General features: G+C 42.8%; 1 protein-coding gene across 2 annotated transcripts; it reads left to right on the top strand.

Moving 5' to 3' along the window:
• Nucleotides 1-3,864: 3,864 nt before the first annotated feature.
• Nucleotides 3,865-18,299, top strand: UBXN4 (UBX domain protein 4). 2 transcript variants are annotated; one of them, XM_066190383.1, is made up of 13 exons: nt 3,865-3,977; nt 9,292-9,394; nt 10,237-10,265; nt 11,088-11,206; nt 11,796-11,955; nt 12,406-12,508; nt 14,061-14,115; nt 14,256-14,420; nt 15,214-15,341; nt 16,014-16,116; nt 16,442-16,573; nt 16,901-17,109; nt 17,668-18,299. In XM_066190383.1, the coding sequence occupies exons 1-13, from the start codon at nt 3,899-3,901 to the stop codon at nt 17,804-17,806; spliced, it is 1,524 nt and encodes a 507-aa protein (XP_066046480.1). In that variant the 5' UTR covers nt 3,865-3,898; the 3' UTR covers nt 17,807-18,299. The 2 variants fall into 2 exon arrangements, with proteins under 2 accessions (XP_066046480.1, XP_066046479.1); XM_066190382.1 differs by having other exon boundaries at nt 3,866-3,977; nt 11,796-11,961.
• The last annotated feature ends 39 nt before the right edge of the window (nt 18,300-18,338 follow it).

Genomic DNA, 18,338 nt, shown 5'->3' on the forward strand with positions numbered 1-18,338 from the left:
AGTATAAAATTCAAGTCCACAGTGTTAATGTGACTTCGTTTTGGAGCTTTGTTTCTTAGGTGTAGACCAGAACCCTTAAAAGGGCCTGATTTCCAGAACATTCTGAAAATTAAGTCCCTGTAAGTTATCTTATTCTGGAACCCAAGACCAAAGTCACCATTCACATCCGAAACCTTCAGTATAAATGAAGTTGCCTCTTGGATTACTTGAAAATGTGTGCAATTATGTTCTTACCACAAGGTGTATGAGCCTGCTCTTACATCAGTGTCTGCCTTGTGTCCTTTCAGGGCCACAGTCTGGCCCTGACTCCGTTCAGCAGCCCTCACTGCAAGGTTGATTTTTGATCCTCCTTGCAACTGCCTGATGTTTCACGATGTTTGTCAACATGTGTCGGGTTGAAAGTGGATCTTGCTGAAGACATGATAAAGCATTATAATTTGGTCCAGGACACAAGCACTTCAGTGTTTGCTGCTATTTTTTAATTTTCCAGTCTCACTGGTAAAGCTCATGCACTGAGTTGTTATATGGGATGCATGCAGCCGTAATGGACTGTGCCTGCACTTGGGAAGGAAAACCAGAATGTCAGGTGAGCCTGGTGCTGTAAACCAAAGAGCTGTAGAGGACAAGCTGTGTGTCATTGGCAGTTGTATGCTTTTAAAACTGGAATAAGTTATAAAAATAAACTGTGTTGCTGTGGATAATGCTTAACAATGAGGTTTATTCTTAATTCTGCTCCTGTGTCCTAGTTATCCGGGAATGTGAACTGGCTGGGGATTGATGAGGTGCTGACAGCGGTGGAATGTCTCAGACACAGGTGGGCAGAGGGGGAAGACACACTCAGTGCTGCACTGACCTCAACACCAAGGGATCTGTGACACTTCATCTCCCAGAATCACTTGACAGTTTAAAAGGAGTATTTACAAGCAATATTGCACATCATACTTGAATTACAGTGGCCTCCGTTTGAACTTGAGAGGGAGACACTGGCATTCTGCTTTTTTCTAATATCCTAACTTTTGACCTAGTTGTAGGGTTAATTAGCTTTGCCCTTCTTTGGTTTTCCAATGTAGTTACTAAGAAACATCATTATTAAGTGTGCTCTGATAGTCTACCACACTGATTTATACAGTCTGGGAAATACACCAGACCTTGACTCCATGCTTGCTCAAATTTGTTGACTTTTCACTGGCTTAAACTGACAACTTGGATTCTTTAGTTAACTGTTGATTTAGGGTGAAGCAACAGCGCAATTTAAAAAAGGAATTCCCTAATAAAGATACTTCCCATTTTAATCTAGATGGATGTCTCCTGGTTTTGGGGAGAAAAAATTACTCTCTTAGAATGCGAGTTACTGCCTTGCATTGTTTCCCATACAAGACATCCTCCTTCAAAGAACTGAATCCCAGGTAATGCTCCAGCTGTCAAACTGTTTTTTCATATTTCTCAATAAAACTTTCTACTTACTAGTTAGTTATCCTCTCTTTTTCTAGGCCTACAAACTCAAACCTCTGTTGTTTCCAGACATACTTGTGCCAAAAGCTCTCAGATGAACAGCAAGGGCACATCCAACAGCAGCAAGTCAGTGACCCTACAGCTGGAGAATTCCACTTCTACAATTGTAATTATTTGAGAATTAACATAAATAGTTCCTGAGGATCTAAGAGATTGTACACCTTCACAAAAATTACATGTCCAGTCAGTAGTAAGCCCTTCTTTTTCTTCCTTGTTTCAAGTGGTATCGAAGAGTTTGAAAAACGTATTTGCAAAACAATTTTCAGAACATACAGTGTTCAACATTGCACTTTACCCCTCATGTGAAACTTGGCTTCTAAATTAGAGTTCCAAATCAGATGCAGTAAATGCAAACTACAGTTGCTGGAAATGCCACGAGAATTAGTGCAGCACATCCAAATTTATTACAGAATTCAAGATACACCTTACAACCTAACCTCCTCCTCTGCATGCACTTGTGTAACAGAGATGTCTCTTTGTTCACATCCAAAAACAAATCTATAATTTGATGCTATCAAACCTTTGGCATTGCCCTTAAGTAAGTTTTTGTATCATAAAGAAAGAAAATACAAAAATACACATTTTTTTTTTTTAAAAATCCATCTCGGAACCATTTTCTGATGGTATTTCTTTAAGAAACGTGCAGAGGCACGACACACATGCAAAGCTTACCCTGTGAGCAGGATTACTGTGACATGATTTCCACATGCTTCATCTTGGGAGAGGTAAGACAGATTTTGTACACTGCTGTCAACACTGATTTGCTTCCTTTTCATTGTAAGTTTGTAGGGTTTTTTAGTTGTTACTATCCAGTTACACGAGGTACGACAGTGAAAGCTTTCCAGACTGAGAGACTGCGTGTCTTTTGGCCTTTCAGTGTCTGAGTGCCTGCCTCAGCGAGTTACCCAGTACACACAGTCACAGCCCTAATGGTGTTTTAGAAAAGCTCAAGTGCAGTGTTCTGTCCAAAACGTTATCATCAGAGCACTTGACATCAACTGTCCTGTCCTCGCTGCTGTGAAATGTCTATCAAGGAGTCTTCCTGCCTTGCTGGCTGCGCTGTGCCAGTTCCTCACAAAGCCTGGCAGCATGGAGGATGGCCTGGCTTCACCTCCTGCTGCTTGTGGAGGATCGCTGCACACCACTCAATTTCTGTTCTATTCAACATGGATTTCTGTCATTTCCTCCATCCCTTGTCCCCCCAGTCACGCCCTTGCCTCCCCCCAGGGGCAGGGATGGCTGTGGCCATCGGATCTCACAGCCCCGGGTGCAGGAGGGGCCCCTTTCTCTGGCAGCTGCCTCACAGGATCATGGAATTGTCAGGGTTGGAAGGGACATGTGGAGGTCACCCTGTCCAAGCCCCCTGCCAAGGCAGGGTCACCTGCACCGGGTGACACAGGAATGTGTCCGGGTGGGTTTGGAATGTCCTCAGAGAGGGTGACACCACACCCTCCCTGAGCAGCTGTGCCAGTGCTCTGCTACCCTCAATGTAAAGAATTTCTTCCTCATATTGAGGTGAAATTTTTTGTACTGCCATTGCTGCTCATCCTGTCACTGGGCACCACTGAAGGGAGCCCGGCACCATCCTCTTGGTACCTGCCTTTGAGACTGTCTGAGGTGTTTATTGTGCATTACAGAATCACAGAGTCAACTGGTTTACGAAAGACCTCTGAAATCATCGAGGTCTCTTCATCGAAACTGATCAAACATCACGTCAACCAGACCATGGCACTGAGTGCCACATCCAGCTCTTCTTTAAAGACCGAGAGGAACGGTGACTCCACCACCTCCCTGGGCAGGCTGTTCCAATGTCTAGCCATCCTTTCTGTAAAGAGATTTTTCCTGATGTCCAACGTAAAGCTGCCCTGGCGCAGCTTAAGGCTATGTCCTATCGTTCTGTCGCTGGTTCCGTGGGAGAAGACCCCGACTCACACCTGGCTCCACCTGTCAGGGAGATGTAGAAAGCGGAAAGGGTCCCTCCGAGCCTCCTTTTCGCCAGGCTGGGACGCCCCCTCAGCCGCTCCTCACAGGACTTGTATAAACGAGATCCCCTCTCAGCCTTCTCTTCCCTAGGCTAAACACGGGCAGCTCCCTGACGCCCCGAGCCCGCGTCCCCCCGGACAGCGCAGGGGGCGATGTCGGCCTGCGGAAGCACTCCGGGCTGAAGCGCCAAGATGGCGCCGGGCCGAGGGGCAGCGAGCCGGTACCGCCCCCCGCGCGCGGCCGCCGCTGGGGGGGGCGGGAGGGGCGCGTGCCGCCGGCGGCCGCCAATCAGGGGGCGGCGGCGGCGGGCGGCGCGCGCAGGCGCGCGGGGGGCGGTTGGCGCGGCGGCGGCGCAGGCGCGGTGCCGCTGTCGCTGAGGGCGGCGGGTCCCGGCGGTGCCACGATGTGGTTCGGCGGCTCCGTCCCCGCCGCCATCGCCGCCGCCAAGGAGCGCAGCTCCGTCTTCGTCGTGTTCGTGGCAGGTACGGTACGGTACGTCCCGGGGCCGCCCGCTGCCCCCTCCCCGGCACGGCCCGGCGGCGCCTTCCCAGCTGTGTCCCGCCCGCCGCCCCTTCCGCCGAGCGGGATTTGTGCTGTGTCAGCCCCAGCCCGCCGTGTCCGTGCCCGCCCCGTGGAGCGGGATCGCCCGTCCGATTGTCGCCTTCCCCTCCGTTCTGCTCTTCCGCACTGGGTTCTCGCCGGTGCAGCTCTCCGGGCTGTTTGTTGTCTTTCGTTTCCTTTCCTCGTACCGACAGTGCGTGTTTCATAACACTGTAATTGGAACCTGTAGGAATTCCCATCGTCTTGTGTACGCTGCCTTTCTCAATGAAAAAAAAAAAATACGGGAAAGAGAACTCAGTCTTGAGCTGCGCCAGGGGAGGTTTAGGTTGGACATCGGGAGGAATTTCTTCCAACGGGTGATTAGACATTGGAACAGGCTGCCCAGGGAGCTGGTGAGGTCCCTGGGAGTGTTTAAGGAAAGACTGGACGTGGCACTCATTGCCATGGTCTGGCTGACAAGGTGGTGTTTGGTCATAGGTTGGACTCGATGGTCTCGGAAGTCTTTTCCAACACAGTTGAAACAGTGATATTCTGTGATTAAACAAGCTCTTTCGCTTATTTTTGAGCTTTTCCGTATCCGTGTGTGTGTGGTTTCTTAAGATTTTACTGTTGACAGAAGTGCTCCTGGCTTGAAGTTTTTCAGGTGCCTCATGAAACAACAGTGTCAAATGTGTGACTTAGTGTTGTTCTCTTAAGAACTATTGAACTGTGGGACTCACGTGGCTTCAAGAAGTTCACTTCCAAAGGGGATGTGAACGGAAAAGTGCAGTTAAATTCCTTTGCTGACTCAACTCTCCATGTACTTGGAGAACAGCATTTTCTGCTGGATAGTAAACATTCTGATGGAAATCAAGGTCTTGTCAGACCACAGATCAGGTTGTGTTGGTGTTGGAGTAAGGGAAGGGGTGGAGGAGTTCGTGAAGAACCACAGCCCTTGGGAAAGAGTCACATTGCACAATTTGGGAGGGACCCCGTGCTGGAAGAGTATGAGGAGTCCAACCTCTGAGGAGGAAGGAGCAGCAGTGACACGGTGTGAGGAAGTGACTGCAGGAAGGGTGGGGAGGAGATTTGGTTTTATTTCCCATGATCCTGCTCTGATTTTTGATTAGTAATAAGTTAAATAATTTTTTCCCCGAGTCAAATCTGGTTTGCTTGCGAAGATAACAGGTGAGCGATCACCCCCCTGCCCTCATCTCTTCCCATGAGCCTTCCATTACCTTCTCTCCCCTGCCCAGCTGACGAGGGCAGTGACAGAGGAACTTTGGTGGGCCTCTGAATAGTTTCAACTTGACACCTATAGCAGGGGCTCAGAAATGCATGTTGTAACTTATGTCCAGTATTTTTTATGAAACAAAAATCGTGCACAGAATGAGGCCTGTTAGATGCTGATGGTGACTAGGTGGATGTAGGAATATGTAGATAAGCAGGGGAGATAAATTTGTGGTTGCAGGGATGTAACCTAGTTTTGTCATTGTGTGCGCTGTGAGGATTTGTTTTGTTTGTTCTTATGAGCCCTGGAAAAGGCAGAGCGTGACTTGAGCCAGGCACATCTGGAAATGGAAGAGTTGGAGAGTTCTGCTGACATCTGGCCCACCCTGGGCACTGTGGGATCAGGGCAGCTGACCCATGGCAGAGCTGGTCATGAAACTGCTGTGTGACATGTGCTGGGAAAGGAAGTTGGGAAGCCCAAGAACTTTCTCTCTGTGTGTGGAAGCAGCTGTGTTTGAAGGATGTGGAGTGCTGAAAGAACAGTCTGGTTTTGTGTTAGCAGAGATTGGGTTTGGTGTTTGGGTAGAAACACGTTTCACACTGCACCAGTGATGGTAACTTTGAGCCTTTACACTCCACACTTCCCACTGGAGAACAAGCTTTCAGCAGTGTTTGGTTCTGTACACTTACTGTACATAAGTAATGTCTATGGGGAAAAAAATGAATAAAGGAAAAAAATAATGAGAGAAATTGAAAATGTAAGTTAACTATCATTTTGGGTCGGCCATTGTGGAGGATGGCTTTTAAGTGCAGTTGACAAAAATTAGGAATTTCTGGTATGTCCATCTGTGTTTGGTTTCTGCCACCATCTGCCTGTCCCTCCCTCTCCTCTGCACTTCACTTACATTTTCTCTAGAAAACGAAGAAGTGGATTATTCTTTCTGCTTCCAGAATATTTTCTAGTCAAGCAAGGAATTATGTGTTTATTTATCTTCAAAATAAGGTGGCATTTGTCACTGTAAGTGCGCATTGTTCGATCAGGTTTCTCCCAAAGCGTTTTTGCTTGCAGCCATGATCCCAGCATTTCTGAGCTCAGTGTTTAGAGCCTTCATGGCACGTTCTGGTGACAGGATGATGTGAGGGTATTAAAGATCCTGTTGAACTCATAGGAAGTTGCAATAAGAGGGGTTGCTCCATTCTCCCCAGAGAGCACGAGGTGGAGCGGGTCTGCCTTAGGAAACCGGTGTGAAATGTTAAGGTGAGATGTGAGAGGCCTCTGGACACACCAGGTAAGGGGGTTGTGTGTGGGGAGCAAGAGGAGTTATTTTGTGGCATCCAGTAATTGCCAGCAGCAGTTTCCCCCTGTTGCTGCACGTGGAGACTATTCCTGACAGTGAAACTGGTCTGGCAGGGCAGGTGCCCCGGGGGATGGTGTGAAGTGGTGTCCGGGGAGGTGTTGGCAGGAGATCAGGGAAAGGTTCTGCCCCCGGAGGGTGTTGGGCAGTGGAACAGGCTCCTCAGGGAAGACTTGGGGGGGAATTTGGAAAATGCTCTCAGGAACATGGTAGGATTTTTGGGGTGTCCTGTGCAGGGCCAGGAGTTGGACTTGATGATCCTTGTGGGTCCCTTCCAACCCAAGATATGTTAGGATTCTGTGAACATCCCTGGTATCTTGCTGGTAGCTGTTCTGTAGATGATTTTGTAGCCTACAGAGTTTAAAAAGCCTTTGATTCTTTGAGTCACTAATCTAAAGTTGATAGTTCATTTGATACAAAACCTCATCTCTTCTGACTGAGGTGTTTTAAGATTATTTTTTCCAAAGGTTCGATATGGTCTGATCATGAAAATACCAGGCCACTCATAAGAAGTGCTTTTCAGAGTGAAAAAATGAAGGGGTTACTGTCTGACAATAAAAAGCTTTATATTAAAATGTTTGTTTCTTTTTAACAACGTTTGTAGAAACCCTCCTCCCTTTGTTCATAACTTTATATTTTTTTTTAATGATGATTTGCACACATAAGCTGTTGGTTAGTTATCTGTAGCCAAGATGTATCAAGACACTTTTCAAGTTAAATAAGTGAAGTGACGCAGAGGAGGAGGAGGAAGTGAATGGTTTAATGTCCTGACTTCTTGGCATTTCCAGAATGGCAATCCTCTCTCACTGAGTAGTTGTGAAATGCTGGACATGGAAAAGTCAGCTGGGCTTCTCTCTCCTTCTGAAAGGAAAACACTTCCCTGATGAGTGCATGCTGAGGGAAATTAAAGTCTTCTGACAACCTGTGATGGTTTTGAGTAAGTTCCTCATGCAGGAAGGAAATTATTGCAGAAAAAGTCTTGTCCAGTGTGTGAATCACTTGAGAAATGATCAATGTTTTCCCTACGCAGATTTACCTGATCAGGTTTAAGAGATGAGAAAGTATGATTGTGAATTGTTTACAGACCATTCCACTAAGTGAAATAAAGTGATGTTTTTGTTTGAGAAACAAGAAATCTGAGAGTTTTGGGATCTAGAATTTTGTGGCTGTTGTGCTGGCTCAGTGTTTAGCAGAATTATGAATTATGTCAAGTTCTGTTGTGCTTGACCTCTTGACTTCTCTGATGTTTTTCCTGTGACCTGGGAGTTTTGACTTCAGGATATAAGCACTACTACAAAGCTGTAATAAATGTACCCTGACCCCTAAATGAGAAAAGGTTACCAGAACAAAAAAATGTATGAGAACAAGCAGCTGTTCAGTGGGTAGTTACAATATTAATCACTGCATCATGGCACAGAGCTTTATAAAACATGAGCCATCAGCATTTTCATTCTGTCCTCTCAGACTGTACTGTGAGCAGCCTCTGCCCTGTTTGTGTCTTTCAGCATTCTTTCTTCTCCAGCAGTTGGTTGTGTGGAAAAGTTAGTGTCAGGCAAGTATTTGGATATTTTTAGTGGCCTAATCGGATGAGCACGTGTCCTTTTGAACCAGTGTGTGGTGAAGCAGCTGCCTGGGAGCGTTTGGAAACAGGAGAGGAGGCTGAGCTGCTCTGGGCACAACAGCTGCATTGACCACACTTGGAAGCACTTCACTTAAAGCAAGAGGAAGGGTTCCCACGTAAAATAGCCTAAACATTTGCTTACTTATGCAGAAGAATAATAATAGAGATAGATACTCTCTTACTTGCTCCAGTAATTCCAGGGAAAAATTGAAAACCGCTTCTCCGAAATGGTGTTTTTGATACATGCCCCTGTGAGAGGCCTTGTGACCAAACAGCAGCGCTTCACTGGGAGATGCCACATGTAGCTCCTGATCTTTAACAAGTCAAAAATATTGCATGGAATGGCAACTGGGATGAAACAAACAAGTGGTTTGTTGTTGTCACTGAATAATGGACTACTATACTTCTATACTTGTGACTCAGATTCTTCATCAAGACTGCAGTCCATTCCAAGCTGCTAGGAGGTGATACAGATTGAAGATAAAGAAACGGTTGCAGGCCAGTGTACTTGTTGAAAGATGGTTAATATTCATCAGAATCTATTTATTAACCCACGCCCTCACTAAACTGGTGTTTTGGGAAATAAATGTTATTCTTGTTCTTCTGTGCTACTCACACCTTTTCCTCCCCTCCTGCTGTTACTGCTCATGTCAAGAACTGGAATACAAAACTAAGTTACAAATAATCTATAAATAAATGTTTCTTGGTTTGGGGTTTTTTCAATAGTGTCAAACTATGAAATGTTACCTGCTGAATTATGTATTTTACAGGGAGTGGAGAACACAGTTTTCCCTACTAGCAGCTGGTGTAATAATATGTAATTAAATTTATAACTAGGGGCAAGCAGAACATAGTTTTGACATGTTATCAAAGTGAACCAGCTGGAATGAATTGTGTCCAGATTATTTAAAAAAAAATTATAAAGTGACTTGAAAATAATCCCCAGAGTGTTTTACAAAGGTGATTCCAAGGGATTGAAGCAAAGCTGAAGTCTGGGCAGAACCAGCAATTTGTGCTGGGTTAAACTCAGGTGTGTGCTGTGTCTTGCAGGTGAAGATGAACAATCTACTGAGATGGCTGCAAGGTGGGAAGACGAGAAGGTGACTGAAGCTGCATCAGATGGTTTTGTTGCTATTAAAATTGACACCAAAAGGTTTGAGCCTATTCTAATTCTGTCTCTTATACAGTATTTCAGTGATGATGATGATGATGAGAGTCAGAGGCTTCTGAAGTCCTCACCCTGATTAGGAGATAGTGTGCATACAGGGTTCCAGAGCAGAAGTGAATTCAGTACTCCTGAAGTCCCAAGAGCCTGAGAAAATGTCAGAATTTCTTGTTGTGTTCTGCATATACTCGTGCATCTCAGATTGTATTCCAGTACTAGTAATAGAGTGCTTGAAGTTGCCCTTTCTCAACTGGAAGAGACACAAAAATGCTGGAAAAAAAATGCAAGTGCTAGAGGCAGTTCTTGCTTTGCCAAGTTACATAATGAATTAAAAACCTTTCATGAATTCAGAAAGATAAAAATCTGTAAAGCCCCAGAGAAAATGTGTTTGCCTCCTTTGTAACACACAGAATGGAGAAGCATTTAAGTTCCTGGGTAAATTACTCAGCTATTTTTGTTATGTTTGTGTTCCAGTCCATGTGCACAAAGTGCACTGACATTTCCCCAAATGGTATTATTTTGAAATGCTCTATAGACATTTTATTAGATTTACTACATTATTTGTGCTCAATAGACTAGATTTCTTTTTCCTGAATTGCCTCTTAGCACTGTTTTCCTAATTCTTATGTAGTCAACTGTGACAACCAAGGATTGTCACCATGTCAACACTTTGCAGAATGTTAATGATAAGATGCAATGCAAATTTGCTTTTAGTGTTCTCTCAAGTATTTAAATAGTTTTGTAGGACAGTTATTTTTATGATGAAAGACTTAATCTGAAGTTGTTGCAAAATGATTGCTACTCCTAAATGAATCTTTTCTTTTAAACAGTGAAGCATGCCTGCAGTTTTCTCAAATTTGTATCCTTTGACATCCATTTAGATGCTACATTATGATTACAGATAATTGCTCTTTACAAGTTAATACCCTTCTTAAGACAAATACTTACAAGCGATGCTATTGAAAATACTTATTTTGGCACAAAACTGTGCAATAAACTGTGTAGTTAGTAGATACCATCTGTGTATTCAACTAGCTGTCAGTTATTAGAGAAAGTGAGCAAATTGGGTTTTTTATGTTAATCCTATGTAATTCTCTAAATAGAAAATTATCTAAAGCTTTATGTAATCTAAATAACCTGTTGGTCCTACTAATCAGCATAGGAAACAAACTAAAAGTACTTTGAGTTATGAGCTGGGGCTCAGAGGTGCAGAGGAGGAGGAACAAGCAGTGGCCTGGGTTCTGTCACACACACAGGTGTGAAGTCAGGTAAATCCCTGCTTGCCTTAAGGAGGTCATTGCTTACAATCTTTCGTTCTGTGTGATGCTGGAAATTCTGCACCTTAACTTGGATTTCCTGCATGTTCTGGAGATCTCATGACTGTCTACTTAAGGTGTTGTCTGACACTAAAACAAAATCATTCTCAAGTCAAAGCAAAATCAATTGCCTGAAAAGTTGGAGTAAAATAGTTTGGCCTAACCAGTACAAAGAAAAGCAGAAATGCTTACCAGTGGCATGTGATGGATCTTTTTTGTTCCTGCTCCCTTGGCCCTGACTGCTGGTGCCCAGTTGGAGATAAGAGCACTGGGCTAGGAGCTCCTGCAGGAAGGACTTGTGCTTTGCCCTGTGATGTTACTCTGTCAACATGGGTCATTGAGCACCCTTAACTGTCGCTGTGCAGATCCCGTAGTGTGCGTCCCATCCAGTTTTTTTATAGGAGACAATGGAATCCCTTTGGAAGTCATTGCTGGCAGCATTTCTGTGGAAGAGCTGGTTACCAGAATCCATAAAGTCAAACAGGTAATGCTGACAGGCTGGATCTTCCTGATGCAGCTGGTGATGCTCAGGACAGTGATGGCCCTGGCCCTTAGCTTGTGCCTTTGGAAGTTACTGGTGAAAGTTGAACCAGTGAGTTACTGGTTCTGTCCTTCCAGCAGTAAAATCTGCAACCTTGAGTTCGGTACATAGGTTGGAAGCTCTGTGCACAATGCTGCATTAATTTTTGTTTGGTTTACATCATCTGTGTAAGCCCACAGTACTGAAGAAATGTGTCATGAACTGTAACCTGGAATGACAAAACATGACAACTCACCTTTAAGGGGATTACTCTTCAGCTCATAACGTGGTTTTGTAATATTGTTCTGTAATGTGGATTGGTAAAGTTATACACAAGTGTAGGTTGCTTTATCACTTTGATTTCAAGTGCAAGACTAAAATTAGAAAAAAATACGAAATGCGTGATTGTACCATACTCAACAATATGTGGTAAATCTAGTTTTATATTTTCAGTAGGGCTAATTCTTCAATAATAGTTCAGTCTTGACCTTTTAACCTGTGAAAAATATTTGAACTTGCATGGGCTTCATTCTCTCTTTTCCCAATTTCTTAGATGCACACAGGGAAAGGGCGGCCTTTGGAAAACGGCAGTCAGGCCTCTGCTCCCTGCCCCTCCTCTCAGTCTGATGGTGCTCCAGAAAGTGCAGAACCCAGAGCAGGGGTTTGTGACTCTCCTGAGGCTGCTGTGCCTGAGACAACAGCATCTTCTGCTGGTAATGGTTAGTGTTCTGACACAAATGCCACCTCATTTGCTTTGGAAATGGTTTTTCTTAAGTTGTTACACGATGGTACATAAAAGTCAATAGAGTGAGCAGACTCACCGAGGAGAAACTTGGGACATTCCAGAATGCTTTGTGCAAGTCTAGAGGGGAGGATAACTTGTCATTCTGCTTAGTTTTAATAAGTGAGGAATCTGTGGTTTATAACTCAGTAAAATTGTGTATGCTTTCATGAAAAAGGATTCAATTAAAGCATTTTTTTTTTGCTTAGTAACCTGAAACCAAATTGTTGAGGGGGGGAGTCTGAGTAGCAGAACCTCGTATCTCCGTGAGATATCCCAGTTGCTGCAAATTGTGGCTAGCAAGGAGCCTGATAATGGTTATGATAAGAAGTACACCTTTTCTTTTTTTCTTATGCACTGCTTTCTTGTAAATCCCTTGAAGATGAAGCAAATTCAGGTCAAGCAAGCCAGGAGGCAACTAATTCTGCAGATGAGCAAGCAAATGATGCTCAGCCTGTGAATGACCTTACACTCAAAGTAGAAAGGCAAGTCTTCTTTTGCAGACTTCTTAATGTGCTGTATTTGCTTCTCAGCAGTTTTGTTGGGTTTTGGGTTGGTTTGGGGTTTTTTTAACAAACACGTTTCATTACTGGATTTTGGTCCTTAATCTGTTGTCATCTGGCGAATATTTATATGGTCTTATTTTGTATTACATGTCTCTGACAATACTAGGGCTGATACCAAACCAGGTTTTTGATTAGTATCATTTCTCGTGTACTTTGAAAGAAAGAGGTAATCTGGAAAACTCTTAAGTGTTCACCTTTGATATAACTTCAGTAGAGATGTTATGTTTGCTGCAAGTTCTTAAATGAATTGAAACATTGAACTCAAAGCACTGGAAACTGGTGTAATAAAATGCCAACCTAGGTTTTGTATAGAGATGTCATCTTACTCCTTGTTGATTTGATGACTGTTTGTAGTTTAGGGATATTGCAAAAGTCAGTGGAATCCAATTCTGAGATTCATGCTTTGATCAGTGAACAGTAATGAGCTGAGTTGAGTTTTTTGAAGTATGGGGATCAGAAACTCCTGGCTCAAAACATGATTAATTTATTATTTGTAGTTTTTAAATATGGGATATTGTTTATAAACTTTTTTTAATAAGATTGATAGTATTTGAAATAGCCTGTCTAAAACCATAACACATGTTTAGCAAATAGGAATATTTATAATGTTAAAATATGTTTTAAATATTTTTCGTGCTTATTTCAGTTTTCTTCCGAAGTTATTGGATGAGAGGCATATTTTTTACCTACCACTGATAAGACAATGCAATCAATATTTTAATATAATTATCAATGTTCCTTTTTAAAAAATGCATTAATCTTCCATACAAATCTGGCATAATTTATCTACAGCGTTATTTGCAAGGGGGAAAAAGAGGAGGCCAAGCTCTGTGGTAATTACCACTTTCTTTTGAAGAAAACAGCTACCATACAAACATTTTTCTGATTATATGACTTTTCACATTGGGTCGTGCCTGCTCTTTCCTCAGACTTCAAATGTGTTGGGATTTTATTTTATTGAGGAATTAACATTTTTCTTTTAAGTCAGTCTTTATTCTGAGGCATTTTTCTGGATAGCTGAGACAGATGCATGTGCATCTATGTCAGGGATATATATTACTTGTGTTCCCTTTTAGGAGGTGATGTGCAGAAGAAACCAGATGGCTTAAATAGCTAAAAAGGGATTGAGATTTAGTGTTTCTGTTACCACAGATCATAAATACTGTTTGCTTATTGTGTGTCTTCGTGAGTTGGTTCAACAGTAAGAATATGTAGGATTCTTTATTTAATGAGTGGAAAAAAGGACAAAAGGAATGTTGGAACAACTGTAAAAGTGAGAAGGGAGGTGGTGAAATCACCACCGCCCTTTGCATGGATGGTGCACCCGCATGGGAATGAATCACTACTGGTACACGAGGTATTAGCACTGTGCTGCAGCTCATTTTCATGTGTTCTCCTGGGTTTGCAAATGCTTCTTTATCATTTGAAAATACTGCAGTGGTAAGACTTTTGACTTTGTTCTTACATTTAGGTTAACAAAAAGGCTTGAAGAAAGAAGAGAGGAGAAAAGGAAAGAAGAAGAACAGGTAACACAAAAACATAAAAATCCTTGCAGCTTGTTGGTTTTTTTGAAAAAATGTTTAATGCCTTCTTAAACAAACATACTTTAGTCTTTCCTCTTGTCCAAAGCAATTTTGTGGTCCAATTTTTATATCTTTCTATTCAGAAAGAAATTAAGAAAGAAATCGAAAGAAGGAAAACTGGTAAAGAAATGTTGGAGTACAAAAGACGACAGGAAGAAGAATTGACCAAACGGATGTTAGAAGAAAGGAACAGAGAAAAGGCAGAAGAGAGGGCTGCTAGAGAGCGCATAAGGCAACAGATTGCAATGGTAAATTTTGCATTTTGGAAGAGAGCTTGCTGTTTCTCTCCCTCACAGTGTACTAAAATGATACATTATCTCATCTGATGAAGCTTTGAAAGACTGTTCATTTTTCCATTTGGAATCCTCTGGCCTTGTATAGCAATGATTTTTGTATTTGGGGTTTATGTAGCATTTCCTGTGTACAAAATGAAACTTCTGCTTTCATCTTCATAATTCTTTTCTATCTCAACAAACATTTCTGTCACACTGCTTGAGCCTAGTGGAGAATTATCATATAAACATAAAAATAATTGCATTTAGGCATGGTACTAAAAGAGAAGCACAGGGAGTATATAATTGTAGAAGATACACAAGAACCCTGCTCTCAAAATGGTGAGGAGGATTATTTTCCAAGTTAGTTTATATGGGTGTGCATATATGGATGTAAACAGTTGATAACAACTGAAATTATTCCTCATTATTAGGTTTTGGTATAGAACACTTCGAATTGCAGTCATGTAACTTCCCATAAGGTTTTTGCCTTAATCTTCCCTGCAGTGTTGAGCTTGCATGGGAAGATCATCTAGTAACAACTGGTTGTGGGAAGTGAGTCAGTGAGAAGTGTCATCTTGGCTAATGACACGAGAATGTGCAGTTTGGCAGTGAATAATTCTTTGCGGTTCCACTGTCTCTTCTCCATATGGTCTGTTTGTTTGTTTGTGCAGTTGGTTCATGAGTATAGATCATAGCTGTCTGTTTTAATGAGTGTCAAGCAAGAAGTTATGTTAACAATTAAGGTTTTCCTTTGATCCTTCCACAGGATCGTGCTGAGAGGGCAGCTCGCTTTGCAAAATCGAGGGAAGAAGCAGAAGCCGCAAAAGCTGCAGCTCTTCAGGCTAAACAGGCTGAAATAGAGGCCAGAAAAGAGGCAGCTCAAAGGGAGCGAAGGTGAGATGCAGTAGAGACACAAATGTGTATTTTGGGGGAGAGAGTAATCTCCTCATCTCTTGACAACCATGTTGAGCTGTTTAAACAATGACATTAGTTATTTACATGAACATGATGTTCCTTGATAGCTTTCATCCTTTTGACATTTGTGATCGTGAAACACTAACCACTTTTTCTGGTGTGTTATTTTAGTTAGATAAGAGCTTTTTGTGTCTGAGCTTTGATTTAAATACCAGTATCATGGAGCTTGGTGGGTACTAGATAAGGTGAGAATGCGAAAGATGATGCCTGGACAGAATGACTTGGCAGTGTCAGCACTGCTGGGGAGCTGGGTGCAGATCCAGGGGCTGTGTGTGGATGGCTTGGATTCAGGAAGGCTGGGTTGGGGCCATCAGCTGCCTGTGTCAGAGTTGTCTCCTGCCTTGTCCAGCACTGGTTTAAGAATTGTCCAAGCCTATAGGGACATTATATGGATGGAGATCTGGAAGAGATGCATTGTGAGAGATCAGCAGGTGATTTTCCACTGTGAATTCAATCTTGCAACCCATCTGCACTGCCCTGGGCAGGATGAGTGTCCCTCTCTCCCACATTTCACTACTACCAAGCAAAAGGCCCAGGAGCCTTTGTCTGTAAGGGTTCATGTCCTGACTGACCCCAATACCTGTCCTGCAGTGCAATAGCCAGGATTCAGTTCCGCCTCCCCGATGGATCTTCCTTCACGAACCAGTTCCCATCCGAAGCACGGCTAGAAGAAGCCAGGCAGTTTGCTGCACAGGTAAATGGGCATTTTGTTTCTCAGCTATGTGCTGATTATGATTTGGTGAGCATCTGTTGATGGTGGTGGAGTTGTCATCAACTCCTTTCCTTGTGGGGTATTGGAAGGGAGTTTTGGTAGCAGCCTTCTCCAGTGCCACCAACTGCCTTTGGATTGCTGCAGTGTATCATTAGTAAGAGAAAAATGAAGGATATTTCATATCCTACTCTGAGGGTGATTGATAGTTTGATACAGAACTCTTGTTAAGGTATACTCAGCTGGCAAATATTCAGTTGTTTGAAAATGAAAAGTTTTAAATAAAATGTTTTCTTTATGTGCTTCACAGACGGTTGGTAACACTTACGGCAATTTCTCACTGGCGACAATGTTTCCCAGGAGGGAGTTTACCAAAGAAGATTATGGAAAGAAGTTACTGGAACTCGAGTTAGCACCCAGTGCTTCAGTAGTGTTGCTGCCGGTAGGTGTTGGGTTTTGCTGTGTTTGATTTTTCAGACAGCAGTACAATAGCTGAATATTTGCTGTTAGTCAGCCATGAGAGTATTTGGCTTGAATTTGGGGATTTCCTTTGTCTAAACAGATTGCGGAATTACTCTAGTTTTTGTCAGGACTGATTTGGAGAGGTTTTTTCTGGAGCAGATAAATGGTGGCATAGATTCTTGTCTGACATGTCACCAAAGTTGTACCTTTGTGTCTGCTGAGCTGCTTCAAAATGATGCGTGAGATACTCTGTCTACAAGAGCAGGACTTTAATACCTGACAAGTTTGCTTGGTGTGTTCCTGACAGGCGGGAAGACCTGCGACTTCTGTCGTTCAGGCTTCAGGCAGTGATCTGTGGAAGTTCTTGGGCACAATCCTTTACCCCCTCTTAGCGGTTTGGAGATTCATTAGCAACTTTCTGTTTACGAGCCCACCCCCCTCACAGCCCTCTGTGAGATCAGCTCATCAGCAAGACCACTCAGCTGCCTCCACATCGGGCAGCATGGAGCAGAGCAGGTAAGGCAAAGTGTTTAAGGCGGCTGTTTCTCAAGCTTCTGGCTGCAATTGCTCTAGTCTTGTAGTGGGGAACTGAACTTTCAATTACACAGTAGAAAAAACATCGTCTTGCAGTCATTTATGAGCAGGGAATTGAGCTGTAACTACAGAGGTGTGCTTCACTTCAGCTGATACTGTTTGGAAGATAAAAATGTTAAAAATGACATATCAAACTGTTATGGGATGGTCGTCCAAGAAGCAGGAGCAGGCGAAGTCTGGTTCTGACAGGTGTTGTATTGCCCAGAGAATGAGATCTCCCGTGTACTAGGAGAGCTGCTTGGCTGTTCCTGGTGGAAAAGCCACGTATTGCTTCATTGATAGGGAAAATGAATCTGCCACTCTGATTGCTAAGTGACAAATTTTCACCTGGGTACTGATTCCCAAGGAAACAAAATGCTGAAGATTGCTATTATTGAGGAGAAGAGAAGGATGGATGATTTGTGTATATTGCATTTGCTGCTTCTTTTGTGTAAGTATTACTGAGGAAACTGTCAAACCTCACTGTTCTTTGTGCCCTAGGCAAGCAGTCAGGAAACGAGTAGTGGAAAAGCGGGGGGAAGACTTCAAAAAAGAAGGCAAAATATATAGACTGAGGACTCAAGATGATGGAGAAGATGAAAACAATACTTGGAATGGAAATTCTACACAACAAATGTAGTTTCGAGTAACTGCAGTTACTATCTGGCTGCTTTCTTTTTTTCTTTGTTTTTTTTTTTTCCTTCTCTTATTTGATCTAAGTCAACTAAAGCTTCTGGACAAGTGGGGCTTATTTTACACTGACTGAATTACTTAATTCCTATTCCTGCGGTGGATTATGGAATAAAGTCACCTATGTTGGAAAAATCACGTGGGCGTAGGTGAAACCTAGTAAAAAGACTGAAAATCTCCATCAGCTTTCATAAATATTGCCCTATGCCATAGAAAGGCACTTTTTAATCTATAAATACTCTGCTACATAAATTTAATGGCCAGATATATTAATATAAAGGTCATGGTAGACAATGACTGATTGAAATGAGGGTTTCAGAAGCACTGTAAGTAGCAAATCAGGTAACTAATTTATGTTTAACTTTTTTCTTGCTTCTGCAACTGCAAGCAAAACCTTGTAGTTTTTAATTCCCTAAGCACTCAATAAAGTATTTTCCAGAAAACAGGACTGTCTTGTGAAGTTGCTCTGATGTTCTGGTATC

The sequence above is a fragment of the Chamaea fasciata genome, unplaced genomic scaffold (genome assembly GCF_029207755.1).
Source record: "Chamaea fasciata isolate MVZ Bird 193981 ecotype frontalis unplaced genomic scaffold, bChaFas1.0.hap1 SCAF_8, whole genome shotgun sequence".
Lineage (NCBI taxonomy): Eukaryota > Metazoa > Chordata > Aves > Passeriformes > Sylviidae > Chamaea > Chamaea fasciata.